Here is a 21,659-nt window from a genome sequence, read left to right on the forward strand (position 1 = left end):
CTTCAATATTATAATCATTTAGTTTGTTTTGAAGTTTAAATAAACCGATAATGTCTTCCTTTTTAAGACCTGCATTAAAACCCTGTGAGAGTAGTTGATACTCGGGTTGAAAACTAGACTTTGTAAAAATTATTAAATTATCATAATCTAAAAAATTAGGACCAAGGAGCATCTTTAAAAGTAAACAGGTTTTTCCACATCCGCTTGAACCAACTATTAGACATCTCAATGAATTTGGAATGTTTTTATGGTTATTAAATTTTATCTTATTTTCCCAAACGGGTAAAAAATCATTCATTTATATATTTGGAAAACAAGTCATCTAACTTTTTTTGAGCTATTTTAGAAACTCTATATTTTATCCTGAGTTCGGGTTTAATTTCAAAATAATTCATTATTTTATTTATATAGTATCTTGTATTAACATTTCCATTAAAATTATTTTGAATAATAAATATCATTAAACCCTTATACATTTCCTCAATACAAATAGTCTCTTCCCTTGAAAGAAATGGTGTATTATCATCACAATACTTAACATTCATCTCTCTTATTAATCTTGTAAAGTAATTCATTTTTGGTTCTAATTTAAAAGAGTTATATATATTTTTATTTTTTTAATTATCATTAATTAAAATTAAATCACAGAAAATACATTGTTGATATGAACCCTCATTATTAAGCCCTATTCTATCACAAGCCAGACAATTCTCTAATTTATCATATGGAGAGTCTGGAAATTCTAAATATCCTTCAGAACTTATCATATTTATATGGTAAATTTTTACTTAAACTAAACGCAAGTTTATTCATTAATAAATACAATGTTTCAAAGCACAAAAGACAAATTTCAATCAATCTCTACTTCGGTGAAAGATATAGAAAAATATGTCAAAGATGTTAAATTGAACAAAGATAAATATGGAAATTTTTGGGTAAAACCAGTTATGGAAAATAACATGAGCCCCTCTATTTCATTTAAAGGAAGAGCTCTAACTATACCTGGAAAGACATCCATTAAAGTAAATCTAACAAAAGTTTCTCCTCTACTCCTGGCAATTTATTCAAAGCTTGAAAAAGTGATTGACCACGATACTTTGAAAAAGAATGATAAGACCATCAACAATACTCGTGGAGAAATTTGTATTTACTTTAATAATCCAAAGGGTGTAGATCTAAGTAAAATGAATGATGTTAATATTTCTGGTGAAATGTCATTTCGTTCTATGATAGTTAGAGATTATTTAAAGATAACTTTTGATATTAAAAATGTAGAGATTGAATCCGTTAATGAAAGAAAGTATATTGGTATAGATGGAAAGGTTTTTTCTGCTAATTAAATATGAGTCATTACAGCAGTGAAGATTTTACTATTTCATTGAACTCGGACGATAGTGATGATAGTATTTCATTGAACTCGGACGATGGTGATGATAGTATTTCATTGAACACAGATGATAGTTATGATACTAATAGTTTGTGCTCAAATGATAGTTATGAGAGTAGCTTTATTGATGACTCTGAGTATGATTCTGAGTATTCATGTGATAGTTATGACTTCGATGATTCTGAGTGAAAAAGTGTTTTAGTTTAAGCACAGCGATATATATAAAACGGAGCTGTAAAGCTCAAAAGTGTTTTATTTTAAGCACAGTGATGTATATAAAACACCACGTTTTCTCACGCTATAAATATGGTTTATTGTGATACTTGCGAGAAGGAAGTAAAATATTATAAACAACATATTCTCACCGCAAAACATACATACAACATTCTTAACAAACTTTCCCCTCTTCCACCTAAAACAAAACATTGTAAGGTCTGTAAAACAACCATCCTCAAGAAGGGGTTTAAAGCCCATCTTAAAACTAACAAACACTTGTCAAAATTGTTTACTATTAAAAACTCTGATGGTGCATTCAAAGGACATATTAAAATAAGAGTCTTTAACTTCAAACCTCCTGAACCAGAGTCTATAGTTGATGCTGTAGAAATAGTTAAACCTGCTGTTCAAATGTTGATTGAAAAAACACTAAAAGAAATGAAACCACTTAAATTTTATATGGGAGTAAAATTAGAAATGACAAAGGACGAAGGATTTATAGATACACCATACATGAGAACTGAGCCACACTTTATATCTTCATATCAAGATTTTAAAACATCAGGAGTCTATGATGAACTTATTAAACAAGAGCAAGATGTGGATAATTCAATCGTAGGAAGTGGATTCAATATAGGAAAAATTATTTACATAGACATTCATATTCTTAAATCAGATCCTCTAAAAGCTTCTTCTTACATTGATTTACCCAGTGTTATCAAAAATAGAAAAGCAGTTATCAATATCAAAAATAAAGACAATAAATGTTTTCTCTGGTCTATTTTAGCACACTTACATCCTCCACATTTTCATGATGAAAGAGTATCTCATTATAAAAAATATGAGAATACATTAAATACGAAAGATCTAAAGTTTCCGATGACTTTAAATGATATTCCTAAATTTGAAAAGATGAATAATTTATCAGTTAATGTTTATGGTCTAACAGAAACAAACAACATTCAGGTTTTAAAGCTTTCTGACAATTGTAAACAAACTCATATTAATCTTCTATATTTTAATTCAGAGGAAAATTCACATTATACATACATCAAAGATATTGCTAAATTAATAAAACCACAAGTCTGTAAGAGAACAACAAATAAAATATATATTTGTTTGCGTTGTCTTAACTTCTTCAATTCACAAGAAAGATTAGATAAACATTCAAATTATTGTGGCGAACATAAATCAACCGTAATCAATATGCCTAAAGAAGGCTCAAAGATCACATTCAAAGATGAAAATAAAAAGATCAAACATCCATTTGTTATATATGCTGATTTTGAAAGTATTCTAGAAAAAATAGATACTGCTTCTCCAGATCCAAAAGAATCGTACACAAATAAATATCAAAAACATACTCCTTGTGGTTTTTGTTATTATATCAAATCATCCGTTGGTGATGAATATAACAAGTTAGAGGTGTATAGAGGCTCAAATACCCCAGAGGAGTTTGTGAAACGACTAGAAAAAGACTGTGTCCGATTAACCAAGATAATGAGAGAAACCAATAAACCAATGTCCTTAACAAGTAAAGAAAAAAGAGAATTTATAAAAAACAGTCTGTCATATTTGTGAGGAGAAAATTGGTAAAGGTCTAAAGGTTAGAGACCATTGTCATCTCACTGGTAAATATAGAGGTCCGGCTCATCAAAGTTGTAATATTAATTATCAACTCCCCTCTTTCATTCCTGTCTTTCTTCATAACAACGCTCATTATGATACACATCTATTTATCAAGGAACTCTCAAAGACTTCTGGAAGTATCTCAGCAATTCCAAACACGGATCAGAAATACATTTCATTCACAAAAACAATTCACACATCTCCTATTACTCATATCAGATTTCTTGATACATTTAAATTCATTGCAAGTCCATTGGCTAACTTGGTTCAAAATCTAAAAGAGTTTCCATGTCTTTCAGAGTATTTTTTAGATAAAGATTTTCTAACACAAAAGGGAATTTACCCCTATGACTATATGGACTCATTTGAGAGATTCAATGAAACACAACTTCCTTTAAAAGAAAATTTCTATAACAAATTAAATAATAGTCATATATCTGATAAAGATTATGTACACGCACAAAATGTTTGGAAAAAATATAACATTAAGAATCTTGGTGAGTATCACGATTTGTACCTCAAAACTGATGTGCTTTTTTTGGCTGATGTGTTTGAGGCTTTCAGAACAATCTGTCATTCTGGATATGGATTGGATCCTGCTCACTATTACACTGCTCCTGGATTGGCTTGGAGCGTGATGTTAAAAATGACAAAACAAGCTTTGGATTTGATAACCGATGTTGATATGCTTTTGATGATTGAAAAGGCAAAGAGAGGAGGAATTTCACAAGTCTGTTCAAAGAGATATGCTAAAGCAAATAACAAGTACATTCCAAATTATGATCCATCGGTAGAGAGCTCCTACTTGATGTATTATGATGCGAACAACCTGTATGGCTGGGCAATGTCTCAGGCTCTTCCTTATGGAAAACTTAGATGGGTAAAGGAAAAAGATTACAAAAAGGTTTTACAAGATGTATGTATCTCTACACAAAAAGAATTGGATGATTCAAAGGTTGGTTATTATTTTGAGGTCGATTTGAAATATGCAGAGGAACTTCATAACCTACACAAAGATCTCCCATTTGCTTGCGAAAAGGAAAGTCCAAAGAAGGAGTGGTTAAGTGATTATCAACAATCATTTAATATAGGTGAATCAACAGAAAAATTACTTACTACATTATATAACAAGAAAAATTATGTTCTACACCAAAGAAATTTGCGACAATATTTATCAAAAGGTCTAAGAGTAGAGAAGATCCATAGGGTTCTAAAGTTCAATCAAAGTCATTGGTTGAAGGGGTACATTGATTTTAATACACAAAGAAGAACAGAGTCAAAAACAGATTTTGAGAAAGACTTTTATAAATTGATGAATAATGCGGTCTTTGGTAAGACCATTGAAAATGTGAGAAAAAGACAAAATATCAGACTATCAACATCTTGGAAACAAGCATCAAAATTAATTAATAGACCGAGTTTTACTAGAGCTGAGGTCTTTACTGAGAACTTTTGTGCGATCCATTTGATTAAAGAGAGTATTGAAATGAACAAACCTATTTATATTGGAACATCAATTCTTGATTTATCAGTCATTAATGTATGATTACTTTTATAATAACTTGAGGAAGAAATATCAAAATGATGTTAATCTACTTTATATGGATACAGATAGTTTTATTTTGCAAATTAATACTGATGATGTTTATTCAGACATGAAAAAGGACATTAATATCTGACACTAGTAATTACAGTCCAGAGAGTGAGTTGTTCTCTTCTAAAAAATAAAAAGGTGATTGGAAAGTTTAAGGATGAATTAGGAGGAAATGTCATGAGTGAATTTGTGGGATTGAGGTCTAAGGCTTATGCTTATAAATACATTGTGAATAACGTTGAAAAAACTGATAAGAAGTTAAAAGGCATAAAGAAAAATGTCATTAAACAAACAATAAACTTTAAGGATTATTATAACTGTTTAACAACAAAGAAAGAAGAGTTTAGAAAGATTAATGGAATAAGAAGTTATAAACATAAATTATATTCAGAAGAGGTGAATAAGAAAGCATTGGGGGCTTTTGATGATGAGGTTTATTTTAGAAAATGGAATTGATAGTCTCCCTTATGGTTATATAAGTATATAAGTGATAAGTTAAAAAGGGGGGTTAGGGATTTTAACGGGCTACCGCCGCGTTTTTACAATTATATAAATGATAGAACCAAGTACCAACCAGACTAAAGAGTGGAGGTGTAATCAACCTTGGTATATAAATGGTAAACATAACGAATGTGAAAAATATCAAATAGGTATAATTGAAAAGACAACTGGTAAAAAAATTTACAAAACAAATAAGAGAATTAATTTAAATACCGGTGAATTGGGTAAAAAAGATGGAAATATTTTTGAGTGGACGGAAAACTTTGATGGTTGCCAGGAAAATATATACTTTAATTTTAAAATGGTATGTGGCACTGGAGGCGCTCAAACAAGAACATTGAGGGAGGTTTACCATTTTATCTTAGCTCAGTTAAAATATCTTAATAAAGAACCAAACTCAAACATCTTTTTTGTTAATATATTAGATGGTGAAGAGAGTGGCAAGAGAATTAAATTATTTCCCACGCATAAACAAATATTTGTAGGGTCGTTGTGTGAGTGGGCCAAAGATGATTCACCAGATGATATTAAGAGTAAAAGGTTAAAAGGTCCATAAGGTCAGAAGGATCACAGGTTCACACAGAAGGACCATTGTTTAAGTGGTCTAATGAATAAGGATAACATGTCAAAAGGTGAGAAGGTTCATAAAGAACAGGGTGAGAGAAATAGAGGTGTTTAGGGGCAATGAGGGAGGGGAAAAATTAACATGTAAGTCAATGGGAAAATGAGAGTGTCCCAGAAGCAACATATATACACTACTTGCGGATGTTTAAAACTGCCGTCCAGAGATACGTGATAGTACTTGATGTAACGCCGTTCCACATTACAGTTGCCGCTTGCTCAAATTGTTGCTCGTAGCTCAGCAATAAGCTCCTCACCCCCTCCCTCCTCCAACCCATCACCCTCCCCCATTCCCCCAACCCCTCACCATGTTCCGCCACCCCCTCACCACACTCTCCTAACTCTTTCTCCAAGTTCCCCCAAGTTCCCCCACCCTCTCTTGACTTTCCTGCACCCTGCCTATATCACTTCCTCCCCTGTGTTTAAATGTGTGGATCTCAAACATCCAAAACCTCTGCTCTGACCTGAGATCTCTCAATCTTGGCTGCTGCTGATAAACTGGAATCTATCTGCATGACAGAATCCTTCCTCCCACAGGACGTCCCTGACTCCATGTCACTCCTTAGTGGTTGTGTCCTTCAGTTCGACTGACATGCATCCCCTGTTGGTGACAGTTGCAGTTTAAGTCAATAACACTTTGCAGTGGACTGGACGCAGTATAAAAGTGCTGCAGACTCGGTGGTGTAATAGTTACAGCGTCCGCTCCGAGTCTGGGGGGTCGGCAGTTCAAACTCCAGCCCAGTCATACCAAAGACTTTAAAAAATGGTATGTTCCGCTTCCCTTCTTGACGTTCAGCATAAGATTAAGAGCACGGACTATCCGCGTAGTTGACATCCATAGGGAGGAGGAAATTCATCCATAGGAAATGCCCTGCTGAGTGCGATGAGAAACATGGCACCATTATTGTGACCTCGCTGGTACCCAAAGTTCCCCAGGAAGTGATGGCACTTCACCCAAACGCAGACCTGTTTAACAGTCGTGTGTGCGCGTGTGTGTCAGCCAGCCTGGACAAAGACAGACAAACAGACAGACAGAGCTGATTACAATATCCTCCCGTTTTGTTTAAAAAAAAAACAATTTTGGGGATAATTATGTGATACAGTCCCTCAATCAGGAAATTGTTTTGCACATGGAGCTTAAACCATTAAAAAAATAAAATCACCATTGGGGAACACATGAAAATATGTTAATGATTTTTTTGGGATGGGATCCATCCCTCCCTCCTCAGTTCATGCCCCAGGGGATGTAGACTTTGGATCACAGGGGTCAAAACGGAAAAACACTCAACTCAAAATTTGATATTGGGTCAATGATATTGGTGGAACCTTTTGCCATCTTTAAACTTTGTCAGGTGGGGAAGCGTGAGGATTTGCGATGGCGCGACATCGACTTCACTCTCATCTTTGATGCAAACTTATGCAAGTCTGAAATTGAAAAAATAACTGCAATACCGTATGCTTACTGCAATAATTATATTGAGAAGAGTCGCCTCGGAACACGCAGGTATGGAGTGATGCAATGTGACACTTCTCTTTCACAGTCCTTACAATTTTTCTTGATGCTTTCTTGACCAGCGAATACTTTGCCTTCAGATTATCACGTGAAGACAATATCGGTTCTTTTGGAAGGCTCTTGCTGCCATGTATGCCAAGTTCAAAGATGGTGTACAGCTCACTTGCTATGAACCGTCATGACGTTGAAGAACAAGTAATGGCTTCGCTCTTACTATCAGAAGAAGAAGCTGTAAAACTGCTATCAATGAGCATTGGTTTTATATGTTGCGGCATAGCTCCAGGGTGGCAGGAAACGGTCTTTTTCAAGTACGGAGTAAAACCTTTCTCTCTTTGCCCGTACTTTTTGAGATGACGGAAGATCCAAGGTTTGTTGGTGATTGGCTTTTTCATCAGATATTTTTATAATGCTTTAAAACCACCATTTGCCGAAGATATCAATAGATGCACATCAGGTCAGTCGTGGAATTTTGGAATATTCGAATATTAGTTTGGAAATCTTGTCTTCAAAATGTATATGAATCCTGTAACTTCCCTACTTTGATGCCTTTACCTAAATGCATCTTGTCCAACATTCTGCTGCACTTTGTCCATCGATCCACCGTAACGACACAATGTCGACGATACCTCCTACTTCCCTGTAGCTGAGCCTCCTGTGTTTGTTTTATTTCCTTCACATTTGACAGGAGCTACATTGCAGCGATGTCTATCTACGTGAAGCAGCTTGGGAAAAGTGAGTACGCTGCTATTGAATTGGATTTCATAGGAACAATGCGTGGGATGTGTTTGTGACTTGGTAGCTGGTGTTTGGTCATAATGTGGAGGGTGGGGGTAGAGTTTATTTGGAGATACATCTCCAGATAGACAGCACGTATTTCTTCGTCTTAATCTTTTTCTTTTTCTTGCTTCTTTCCCCTTAGGTATTCTCTGATCACATCCTAAATGATTATCGCAGATCATTTTGACATAACTAGCACTGTGATGTCATGCTTGACAATTTTGTAAGGTTGGCTGGTCAGGCCTATAGTGTGCTGTTTTCTTTGCAGATTGTTCAACTCCATCATATTTGGACTTCAACAAAGGCCAAAGACTTCCTCAAAAAATCCGCTCTTTATTCTCCATCAGAACATCTCTTCTCTCGTACAGCGGTCTTTCCCAAAATCATGCCCTTGGCCTACCAAACTATATAGAGATGCAGTTGCTCAAAAACAGCATGCCATTTCTTCCCGGAAGGTTAATCGTACTGATAAATCTGCAATCCTTTTTCTTAAAGTGCACCAGTGTTAATTCAAAGGAAGACGATTGACAAATTTGAAATGTGGTTTTGGAGAATGTTAAAAATTCCATGGACTGCAAGAAGAACAAGAAAGATCAATCAGAGATTGCACTCTCGCCAGGATGTTTTAGTGGTTTTAAAGGTTTTTGTCTTAAAACAAATATGGCGACTTAACCACATGACCGCTGACATCATTATATATATTTTTTCTCCACCAATTTATCCCTCTGTCGCTCAAGAAATTTCATCCGATCGGATGACGTTTTGTACTTGTTGAATTACAACGTCATCATGCGCCTAGGGTGCCAGCTTAGGATCCTAGGATCCTGGGTTCGAATCCCGGTCGATCGCTGAATTAACACCAGGGGGGTTGACTCAGCCTGTCATCCTTCCGAGGTCGGCTAATTGAGTACCAGTTCACTGCTAATTCCCTGCTTGTCGTAAAAGGCGACAAAAAGGGTTGGCGGCAGGAAGGGCATCCGGCCGTAAAACTGCTTCAAAAAGGGGACCAAAAAAACAACAACCACGGTCCCCGAAAAAGGCCAACCCCCGCTTTGCGGGGAAAAATGGCCTCTAAAGGTGTTTTGTTTTTTTGTTTGTTTTTTAATGAAGGCACCTATGACATCATTAACATATATTATTTCCCATGAAGTTATTTACAATGAGCCATGTATCAACTTTTTCTATGCAGCGCTTTTGGAGATATGGAGGTGCAACGTCTTGGTTTTTCCAAGATTGCGCCCGTACCACGTGACATATGACCTTGTAATTATCATTCAAAATTCTACAGTAGGAGGTGCACCTGTGGTGAAAATTTCCTGTCAATCGGACCAACGGTCGTAGAGAAAATCATATTTATTCTGTGCGGACAGACAGACTGACAGAGACAAATGGACAGGAATGAAATACCCTCTCCTCTGGCAAGGGTAACAAACAAATTGGTGCTTAAAGAAATGAGACCACCATGTACATTAGAAGCACTGATGCTAAAACAGATCCTGTCATAATTTGGACACACCATGTGTGCAAAAAAGAAAGTCTGGAGAAATCAACCATGCTGGGTATGGTTGAGGGAAGAAGAGGAAGAGGCAGAACGTGTGTGTGCTGGATGGATGGGGTAAAGGATGAAATCAAGCGGTCCCTGCCAGAGTTTCAGAAAGCAGTGCGGGATAGGGATGTGAAATCTGATCGTGAATGTCACCAAAATTCGGACACAACTTCACGGAATTGCATAACTATATACGTGTTATCCGCTCTCCGATGAGCCATAGACAAAGACCAGGGTAATCCGAGATCTGTAGAACGAAGAACTAGTCATGCTGGTGAAGGCCGGTGTCTACCTATGTTGGCAGAAATGTAGAACAATTGATGAAATCGACAGGACGTTGAGTTGAGGTGTGCTGACTGCCTTGGAAAGCAAGAAGAAGCTTACGTTTGGTCCGTTGCCCCTTCACCGGAACAAAAGAGGGTTAGAGCCAGAAACGTCAGCTTTTCCTTGCTTCTCAGAGAGGTTGACATACCTCGATTGATGTCATGCTGATTTTGTTTATTCATCTGAGACCTGAACTTTCTGTCCCCTTCTCTCCATTTTCCAAAGCCTGGTGGAAATTGTCAGATTCATGTTCGGGACTTGTTCTTCATTGGTCCCTTCATTTAGCAAGGATGGAATCATGATAGATACCACCTGTGAGAAGTTGGAGTGTTGAACTATTTATTGATAAGGCCAAGTCCTCGATCCCTCCCACCAGTCTACTCTATCGTCTCTTACCTGTAGCTCAATCCTATTATAATTCCACTTTTGGGGAAGGGAGAAGTTATCCGGCTAATCTAGACTCCCTCGTCAGTCACCTTTGTGCCATGAATACTTTGATCATCGAAACCTTTTTCTGTTCTTGAGCCGGTCCTCGTTTTTGGTTGAGAAAATCCTTCTTTGAAAATGAAGGCACCTCTTTGCCTGCTTTGAAGTTATGCTAGTTGGTGGCCCCTTCATTTTTGAATATCAATCATGAAAAACTCCTGGCATTCTTCACAAAGGTTCAAAAATAGATCCTTTCCACTGACTGATCATCTTTCTTTTTCTTTTTTTTAACCATATCCAACAATCTGTTTGAATTTTTATTGCCGCAATCGCACATCTCATCGCCTCTCCAACATTCTTATCTCAGATCATCACTTTGGTTTTTGCTCTGGCCCTTCCAGACTAGATGAGCTAACACCATTCTCAGCAAAGGATGGATGCCCTGAATCTCAAACTAGAAGTCAGGAACATCTCTCTGGATATCTCCAGGCCTTTGATACCATCTGGAACCCACCATGTTCTTTAAACTTTCTGCCAATGGCTTCCAGGGAGGGACCACTCCTCAATAGTTTGACATTATTCCTCCATGCAAGTAAGCAAGGGTTTTCTCAACCCTCCAATCTTTCAAGATGGCATCATATTATCGTCTAATGAATCCCTACCCATTTGCTTCTCTACTCTACGGTATGGTAATCCCCTGCTCCATGCTTCTTAAAAATAATTGCAATTCATTCACTGCCTATATTTCCCATTCATGACCTCACTACAGTACTTCACCTGAATTTGTCCATCGTTTGGCTCTTTATTGACCTCCCACCCTATGTTGTGCAGCTTTCATGAACCTTGATGCTGTACTTGCATTAAAAATGAATCCTCAGTTTTGGGCCAAATGTATTTCCTCGTTTTTAATGTCGATCACAGTCCATATGGATTGAAGTCTAGCGTAGTTGTGTATCCACTGCTTGAAGCAAGTTGTCCTGGTCTGCGCATCTCTTTTTATAAACACTTTGAAAATATTCTCTTGATAGATGAGTTTGTACAATTTTCTCGCTTTTCATTGAGCAAATGTGTATGCCGCAGAGATTTTCGCCCGTGAAAATGGCAGCACAAAGAAGCTGGCAGCGCAGTCATGTGCCCTGTCACTTGTGCGTCAGCTCTACCACCTGGGTGTTATAGAATCTTATTCAGGGCAGGCCAAGAAACGTGACCTGGAGTCTGTAAGTGAAGGTGGTTCATTTTTGGATGGGTGGTAAATGATTATGGGCCTGCCATGAAACTGTAAATAATGACCTTTTGGTGCTTCCATCTCAGCTCGCACCTTATGAAGTCAATTTGAATGCCGATTTGGAAGAACAGCTTTCTACAGTTGTGGCGGATTTGTGGTTGGAGCCTATCCCACCGGTATGAATTTTTTTAAACTTTTCTTTTTTGACCCATTATTTATGGCTTGGTTTGTTTGATGCCTTTAAGTATTCAAAAGGGTGGAGGAGGTGGAATTTCACAGAAGCTGAAATTTAAACTGGAAGCTAGAGCAGCATTTGATAGAGTGCATACCTCCATCAGGCTGAACAGTTTACGTTTTATATCCCACTGATTGGCCAGATCTGGATCCGCACCTGAAGCAAAATCTGGATACCACATTTTGTCATAATCTGCCCACAACGTTTTGCAATATTGTGCAATATATCGTTGTTGGATCCCATCTCTCAATGATGAAGGATCACTTAAAAAAAATAATTAAATTCTCGGATCCGGATCTGGATTTTAACCAAAATCCAATCAGTTCTTGTTACACACCCAACCTGTCCACCAAGTTTCGTCCGAATCCGTTTACAACTTTTTGAGATGTCATGCTCACAGACAAACGGGTGAAAGCAAAACCTCCGTCCTTCTTTGGAGGTTGAGGTAATTAACTGACGCAAATGCACAAGCATTGTACTGTCCTGTCCCCAGCGATTAAGACCGCTGGATGACAGATAACGAGACAGTTTTACTCCCGAGGCGGCTGCCCGAAAAATGGGGGTATTTTTGTTGCGTGCGGAATGAAGGAAGGCGCAGTGTTTACTTGAACGGAACACACGTGTTTATTCCAAAACCAAAAACAAGTAAACACGACAAGGAAAATTCAAAAAATATACACTACCGGTCAAAAGTTTAGAACACCTCAATTTTTCCAGTTTTTATTGAAATTTACGCCGTTTAAATGTTTTAATGTAAAATTAAATTTTGTTAAACAAAATGATTCTATGATTTCTTTTTCATCTCCAATTGTTTATTTGTTCTATGCTTAATTTCAGAGTACATTGAGACATTAAACTGCATAAATTTCAATAAAAACTGGAAAAATTGAGGTGTTCTAAAACTTCTGACCGGTAGTGTAATTTAATGAAAATATAGCAAGGGGTGAAATAAATATTGCGGTAACCTAAATTTTAACTGAGGTATCTCCAAACACGGACTCAAAAACGGACACAAGGGAAAGATAATAAGAATAAAATCCCTTTTTTATAGTGCTGGCACTTGGCTCTGGCCTCATGAGTTCCTCTGTGAGGTTAACAGCTGGGGATGAGGCCCAGAGCTCGATGTCCCTCCGGCGGAAACCCGGCACAAGCCGTGGCGTCGTGCTCGACGGCGCCATGAACGTGAGGTGAGTTGAGAAGGCGCCCTCTTGCTTCTCCACCTCTGTCACAATGGCCAGCGTCTTGTCCGCTTTCCAAATATCCTCAGTTATCACGCAATGCTCCTCCTTCACCTCAGAACTATTGCGATCCTCTCAGAACTGCTCCCCCTTCTCCAAGCTCTCCAAGCTCCTCTCTGTGCTCGAAGCTTCTATCTGCTCTCAAAGCTTATCTGTGACGTCACACCGACCAATGGCAAAGCTCTTTCCGTATCAACCCATGGTCCTCTCTGCCAATCACGACATTCAGGGGCATGGCCTGCCGGCTTTCTTCCACGCCCATCATACCACTCTGGGGGCATGGCCTTTTTCCTTATTCGGTCCATTGGGTGGGGCTTACTTGCCAATCGGTATTCATAGGGCCAGCGCTGGTTGTAAGTGATGTTTAAAGGTTAGTTTTCATGGCCGGCCTTGTAAATGTAAAACGTTAGGGGAAATAACAGAGGGGAAAATCATATACTGGGGAAAACTAACCTTAATTCCTGACTAGTTATCACTGCTTCACCCCTTGTGTGAAGACACATAAACAATCTTTAGGTAGTTTACCTACTTAAGTACATCGAAATTTCTCCTATGCGTCCACGGTCCATGCTATAATTATACAGTCCTACCTTTTATATGGGATTCCTTCCTCTACCCCCATAAACGTAACAGTACTTTAGGTTACCTAAAATTAGAACCCTGCTATATTGCTTTAACCCTTAATTGGAAAACTTATTGAACGCCCCTCGTAGCTTCAGTATTATTTTGGACAAACTACAAAAGATCGAGAGCCTGAAGCATTTGCATATTTGGTTTTGCAGTGCTTGTAAATTTAACCAAATTTGTGCAGGTGTTAAAATGCATATAAATTCTCAGGACTTCACTCCGATTATTCTGTGCGCTCTCATAGCCAAATGTTGTGGAGCATGTCTTGATTCGGCAGAGGGTCTTGAAATTTGAATCGGTATATTTACAGAGAAACAATACTCAGACTTCTAAAAATAAATAATTACAAGTATTGTCGGATCTCGACATTCGCGGTCCCAACACTTACGGACTCCGTGTGTCCATGGTTGATAAAATATGACCTGCTTCAACATTCCCAGCACTGTTTCGCGTTTTCGCAGTTTTTTGCAGGCATATTTGTGGTTTTTCAATGGGATTTTTTTTATTTTACCTTATGAATCACGAACCGCTGGGAACCTACCCCCTTTACCCATTGAAGCAATGCCCCGACATTCGCAGATTCAACATTCGAGGCATTTATCATGAGCAATATCGCCCGTTGATGTCGGGGTTCTACAGTATTATATTTAATTATATGATGTTTAGCTCACCTGGAACGAACTTCAGGGGAGCTTATGCGATGACGTGTCGTCCGTCAGTTAGTCCGTCCGTAAACACTTGAAACTTCTTCTCCAAAGCCACTGATGGGATTGCAACCAAATTTGGCACAAATTATATTTTTTGTGTTGTGACTAAAGTTTGTTCACGGCATTAAAAAAAAATCGGGTCTGAGGGAGTCTACCGGGGGTCAAAGTGGAATCAAGTTTGACCCCCAAAATAGGAATTTGCTTTTTCCTCTGAAACTACAAACATTATTTTGATGAACCTTGACCACAACCTTCATCCCCCATGATGTACCGAAGTTTGTTCATGGCACCAAGACAATCGAAGTGTAAGGGGATCTATGGGGGTCAAAGTGGGTCCAGGTTTGACCCCCCAAAATAGGTATTTCCTTTCTTCTCTGAAACTACATTTACAATTCCGATGAAACTTGACCACAACCTTCACCACCCGTTATGTCCCAAAGTTTGTTCATGGCATTAAAAAAAACTCTGCCCCCTTTGGGGGTTTATGGGAAGGGGATTGCCCCCCAAAATAGGTATTTGCTTTCTTCTCAGAAACTACACACGCAATTTCGATGAAACTTCACCACAACCTTAATCACCCATGATGTACCAATGTTTGTTCAAGGCATTAGAAAAATTGGGGTCTGAGGAGGTATATGGGGTTTAGGGGTTGCCCCAAAATAGGTATTTTTTTTTGTTTGTTATGCGATGACATCTTATGATTATGTTAGTATGATTCTACATGCTGCCCTGTCTTCCAGCAACCATTGAAATTGGTTTAAAATACCTTTAGTCGGTGCTGTATACTGTTTATTCTACCAGCTGAGCGCCAGGGTATTGCCCCTATATTTCACTTTACATCCTGGAATCAAATGCCTAAGTCACACATAGGCGGATATTTTGGTGACTACTGGCGACTGCCGGCGATCAAGATTTTTCGGCGACTACTGGCGATTTCAGGCGGTCAAATATGGTCAGGCGGCAGTATGGCGACTGCAGGCGGCCACATTGCGACTGCATTGCGACGACGCCCCGAGTGGGATGGCGACTGTTGAAGATGGACGACGACTGTATTGCGGATGCACAGCAGCAGCGTGGCGACAGTCTGGCAGCTAGATTACGACCGATGGCGGATCGCGGCGACTGCATTGGGGCCGGGTGGCGGTTTACTCCGACGTCCGCAAGACTGCAATAAGACCGCCGGCGATTGGAGACGATTCACACAACTTTTTAAATCTTTATTTCACTATTTTACATTTCACTTTATTCATTTCAATGATGTATGACATGAAGCATAAAGATGTTTGATGTACAATAAGAAAGTTAATAAAGATGTATCATTGTAATGTAATAATCAAACTTTTCTGCAGGGAGAGAGAATGGAAATACAGTCCAACAAATTATTTCCACTGGTCCCAAGTCCCATAAATAAAGTTTCCAAAGGACCAAAGTCCCAAAAATAAAGTTCCCAAAAGTCCCAAGTCCAAACAATAAAGCCATATCCTTGTCGGCACCACAGGACCTCACTCCACGGAGACCCTCACACCATCCTGTCTTGCCATGGAATCGTGGTATGTCATAATGCAGTCGCCAGGCAGTCGTATCTCGGCCGCCACTAGTCCTACTGCTGTCGTCAGTCTCCCATAGCCGCAGGGGAGACGTGGCAGTTCTTCTGTAGTCGATATGCAGCCGCAACAGTGTCGGCCCGTAGTCAGGAAGATGCCGCAGGAAGGCCGTATGGCATTCGCATCTCTGCCGTGCTAGCTGGTGGGGCGATGCTGGGGCGATTGCGGAAGACTATGAGCGACTGGGTTGCGGCCGCTTTACGCTCTTATTATGGATACCGACGACAGCATGGCGGTTCCATCACGACAGCATGGCGGATTTTATTCGAGTGCGACTGAGCGCGCCGTTTTTAAACATTTAAAAAAATATTTGGCCCCTTTGCGGCTCTTGCCGACTGCAGCCGACCTGGGGAGGATAACCACGACTACAGGCGACCGTCCATTACGGTTTCATTACGATTGTCGGCGGGTGGTGGCGATTTTTCCAGTCGCCAGTAGTCGCCGACAAATCCGCCTATGTGTGACTTAGGAAAAAGGTAATGCACGATTGAGCAGCAAGCAAATGCAACATGATGAATTTATGAGTAATTTCTGTGGAGGAAGACATTTTGCTGAAGTTGTGAGTCCATGATTGGCTGTGAGAAGCATGTGGCACGACATAGCCAGTGACCCAAAGTGAAGACATGACTTCCTTGAGGTAAAATGTGGTAGCGCTTCATGAGATTGAGAAGATCCATCACCCTAACCATCAGTAATAACAAATTATTATTGCACGACTTATCATTCAATAATTTCTTATCCTTGTGCACTCAACGGGTAACACGTTACCTGCCTCTACCTTACAGCCAGAAACCCCTGAAGAGTCGGTGCAGCTGTGCGGTTCTCGTAGCATGCAGCACCACGAGGAAAGGATTGTGGAGTCTGGAGTTGTCTCTTGGTCGCCTCCTCAAATCAACTGGAATCCCTGGTTGAGCACAAACATTGATGAGGGACCTCTTGCAACAGTATGACCATACTATTTTGCATTGCATGTGAAAGTTTATTTACCCCAACCTTTACCTTTTTATTATTATTATTTTAATACCCTATTTAAATCCTCTTTTTTAATCTTTTCCTCTTTTTTCACCCTTTCTTGCTTGTTCCTTTTAATTTAAAAAAAAAGAAGTGATTAAAACATGCTTTTCATACCACACAAGAACCAAGTCGAGCTGTTTCATGTGTTTTGTTCTGGAGCATCAATGACCATACATTCATACATTCAATTCATATTCATACATACTCTGTTGGCTTGTCATTGCGATTCCCTTTTCCCCATTTATTTATCTAATTCACTATTTCTCTGTTTCTTTTGGTATTTTTCCCGTTTTCGCTGACACCTTTGTTTGCTCTCTGTCCTTTTCTATCCTCCTTGCTTGTTGCTGCACATTTCAGGATAAAAATGAGTGTCATCGGTATTATGGATGGGGAGGTTAGGGGGCAAAATGAATGGTGGAATGGACGTAATACATGTTAAGGTATTGTGCTGCAGGCAACTTCTGAGATTGTGAGTAAAGAGGTGAAGAATGAGCTTCTTTACCAACTTGAGCATGATGAGCCACTGAAGGAGGTTAGTGTTTTCCTTTGCATGCACATCCTGCTCACGTGTTTCATCCATTATGGAGATTATGGAGACAACAAACAACAACATGCATTTTAAGGCCATTTTCCCTGCTAGAGCGGGGGTTAATGGAGATTATGGAGAAAAAAAAAAACCACCTTTAGAGGCCATTTTTCCCCGCAAAGCGAGGGGTTGGCCTTTTTCGGGAACCGTGGTTGTTGTTGTTTTTCGGTCCCCTTTTTGAAGCAATGTTTTACGGCCGGATGCCCTTCCTGACGCCAACCCTTTTTACCGCCTTTAACGACAAACAGGGAATTACCAGTGAACTGGTACTCAATTAGCCGACCTCGGAAGGATGACAGGCTGAGTCAACCCCCCTGGTGTTAATTCAGCGATTGACCGGGATTCGAACCCAGGATCCTAGGATCCTAAGCCGGCACCCTAGCCACTAGCCCAACACCAGGGTTGATGCACCAGGGTTCGCATTATGGAGAACACGAATGAATTGAAAAAAACCTTACCCTGTTCTTATCAAGTTTTGTTTGAGTACAAAGCGGATGTAGACAGGCTTTGCATTTTGAGATGCTTTCTCTTTATTTCCGTGATGTTGATCCCTGACTCTTGTGTTTTCAGATGCTAGTGCAGCGGGATCGGCTTCCTGTGAAAAATTTCAAAGAACAAATCTTGCAGGCTGTGCACAACAACTGCGTGGTCATTATTCGGGGAAACACGGGATGTGGAAAAACTACCCAAGTGCCGCAGTACATTTTGGACGACTTCATTCTGAATGAGCGTGGTGCCGAATGCAACATAGTTGTCACACAGGTGTGACAGTGTTTGCCCTTTTCCCACTTGTTTCACGCTTCACATTGCCCTGTCCATAGGTGACCTCCCCACCCTCTCTTTGCTCGTTTACTCCTTAGCCACGTCGTATTAGTGCAGTGTCAGTGGCGGAGCGTGTGTCCTTCGAGAGAGGAGAGGATTTGGGGAAAAGCTGTGGATATAGCGTCCGTTTTGAGTCTTGTCTTCCCCGTGCATATGGCAGCATCATGTTCTGCACAGTAGGTGTGTTGGTTGCACTTTATTGGCCCTTTTCATTTATATACATATATTTTATCCATCAGATGACTGAAATTGGGTCACTTTGAGCCAAAGGTTTATTTTTATTTATTTTTATTGTGTATTCTTGGGAAAAAAATGTTGCTAATTGCAGTTATTTTTCAGGCCTATTTTACAATGTTTGGAAAAATTTTATATATATATTTGTATACAGAGTCGAGGCTCGTGTAAGAGCTAGCACATTAAACACGAAAATGTGCACGGACACATAAAACGTATAAAATGAGTGGAAAACAAGAGGGGGAGAGAGAGGAAAGCATACAAGCACAACAACAGTAGAGAACAGGGACATCGGTAGGTCTGTGGAAGGGAGAGGGCTTGGGGGGGATGGGTGGCTACACAGAATAAAACAAATGAACACTACTAGGAATTTCAGGAGTGAAGTTGGAAATTGAAAGAGGTGGATTTTGGGGTGTTTTGACGGGGGTAGAAAAGATCAAGACATATGAGATGGTGGTGAACAGCTGTTTTAAAGACCTGGAGGGAGGAGAGGGATTGAAGAGAGTGTGGGAGTTTGTTCCAGAGGTGGGAGAAAAGAGGAATGAAAGAGTGAAGGTGAGCAGAGAGTCTTGATTTTGGTAGTTTCACCAAAGAGGGTTCCTGGCAGAATCGTTTTGTCATGTTTATGGGTCAATATCCAAATTGGATCATGGCACACCATTTCTTCCCCATGTGGTCATGTTGGTCCCCATTTCCCCGGTCAAAAAGATGGCCAAGATGTTTTGAGATGCCATGAATGCAGTAAGACACTTCTGTTCCAATTACGATATTGGATGTTGATTCCTTGGTTGCACGGTCTTTGAAGACCATCGCGCCTACAGCTGGTATGAGTCGAAAAGTTCCCCATGTTCGCTGGTTAATTTGTGCTTTTTCAAAGTGTAAACCTTACCTATGCCATGAATTTGATTGAAGTTCCATTGTGATCGTTCTCATCACATGGCTGCTGGTTGCTTCATTTCATGCAGTGCCCCCTATAGGTTGTAGCTGGTATTTGGTGAGAATGCTGGCAAAAACTCACCTGCGCTTTGCAAAAGACACAATGCGATATTTAGCTTCCACCACCAGCTAATTTTCGTGGGTGGGACACCAGGTATAATGTTCATCCGAGGGATGGCACCCACATTGTTGTAAATTCCCTGCATGTGGGGCATCAATCTGACAATTTGTAGTTGTCATGAATTAAACCCAAATTGGACAAATCAAAGGTGAGTTTTCTACCTCTGAGCTGACCTGCCAGCTTCTGTCGTGGAGGTGTGAACTGGACATGAAAAGTTTTCTCATTTTAGGTATAATCACCTAGAATTTTGGAAAATATCAAAATTCTTAATTTTTTACCCTTGCCAAAGGATAGGGTATTGCATTTGAGTCCATTTGTCTGTTTGTTTGTGTTTGTCTGCACAGAATAAATATGATTTTATCTGCAACCGTTGGTCCGATTGACAGGAAATTTTCACCGTGGGTGCAACTCTACCTGGAGAATTTTTAAATGAAAATTATGATGTCATAGGTTACGTGGTACAGGTGCCATCTTGGAAAAACCGAAAACTTTGCACCTCTATATCCCTGAAACTGCGGCATAGAAAAAATTGAGACATGGCGCATTGTAAAGAACTCTCCATGGGGAATAACATGTTAATGATGGCATAGGTGCTTCCATTATGACGTCATAATTCGACAAGTCCAAAACTTCATCTGATCACGATCAAATTTTTTGAGCGCCATCTAGGGATAACTTGGTGGAGAAAAAAAATGATAGTCACGTGGTTTGGCCGCCATATTTGTTTTAACACAAAAGCCTTGAAAACCACTAAAGCACGGGTCTACTGGACGAGGGTCTACAATCTCTGATTGATCCTTGTTGTTTTTTTAGACATTTTTTTCAGGTAAAAGGGAGGTTAAAGAAGCTGGAATGGAAAAGGAGATTACTATCCTAAATGGACAGGATTATGGGGTCTGCCAAATATTATTCTTTAAAAAAAAAAAAATTCTAATTGTATGTGCATAGTATCTAACTGACTTTTCAAAGCTTACCGGTTAAATTTGAGGCTTGCTCTACTGAGAACTATTTAGTGTGTGATGCCATACCCAAATAGTAGTTGAGACATGTTTTCAATAAATATAAGAGGTACATTGAATCAAAATATCTTCCGATGGGTGAATGGAAACGGATGTTTGGTTACTTGTAGTTAGGTCCAAAACTTCAATTCCGTGACCATTTTCTGGCTAGTAAGGTTTGACGATTGATTTGACTTCTATTGACATTTTATAACAAAAATAGCCTCTATGTCCCTCCCAAAAATCCCGGCATTTTTCGCCAGAGGCCCGAATCCAAGATGCCCGCCGGCACTATCTTGAAAAATTAAGTTTTGAACCAGAACACCTAGAATCACGTACAAAGACACTTTTTTGGGTAATTTGACCACGAGGATTCCGAATCTGACATTAGTTTGACGTTATGACTATTTTGACCCAGAAATCCAAGATGGCCACCATCCAGTAGAGCGAAAATGCAACTTTTAAATGGGAGAACATATGATCATGAATTAACACATTATTTTGGCTAAATCTATACTGGCCATGGAATTGAGGTCCTGATTAGTGAATTGCTATTTTCTTGTTTTTTATTTGTCTGTGTGTGTAATGTCATATACTTATTTCTGTCTTTCCAGGGAGTATACGAGCGAATGAGACGGCACTGAGAAGCGCAGTATTCAGAAGATAGCTGTCAAGAGAATGTCCACCGTTCCGTGTGTCCTCCAGTGTGGCGGGCTTTGCAATGAAGCCACTGATGTCGTTACCTCCGTTGAGAGTTGGGAAAATCTCAAGAAAAAAG

General features: G+C 39.4%; 1 protein-coding gene across 2 annotated transcripts in view; it reads left to right on the forward strand.

The window, feature by feature from the left end:
• DHX9 (DExH-box helicase 9) overlaps positions 1-21,659 on the forward strand; it is a 101,162-nt gene that overhangs the window by 35,126 nt on the left and 44,377 nt on the right. For both annotated transcript variants that reach the window (XM_078774875.1, XM_068109648.2), the window contains 7 exons: positions 8,147-8,193; positions 11,615-11,751; positions 11,846-11,935; positions 16,956-17,114; positions 17,639-17,716; positions 18,341-18,532; positions 18,631-18,772. In XM_078774875.1, the coding sequence (XP_078631001.1) occupies positions 8,163-8,193; positions 11,615-11,751; positions 11,846-11,935; positions 16,956-17,114; positions 17,639-17,716; positions 18,341-18,532; positions 18,631-18,772 (829 nt within the window). In that variant the 5' untranslated portion in view covers positions 8,147-8,162. The remainder of the gene's footprint in view (positions 1-8,146; positions 8,194-11,614; positions 11,752-11,845; positions 11,936-16,955; positions 17,115-17,638; positions 17,717-18,340; positions 18,533-18,630; positions 18,773-21,659) is intronic.

Source organism: Myxine glutinosa, chromosome 3, assembly GCF_964187855.1.
Source record: "Myxine glutinosa chromosome 3, kmMyxGlut1.1, whole genome shotgun sequence".
NCBI lineage: Eukaryota > Metazoa > Chordata > Myxini > Myxiniformes > Myxinidae > Myxine > Myxine glutinosa.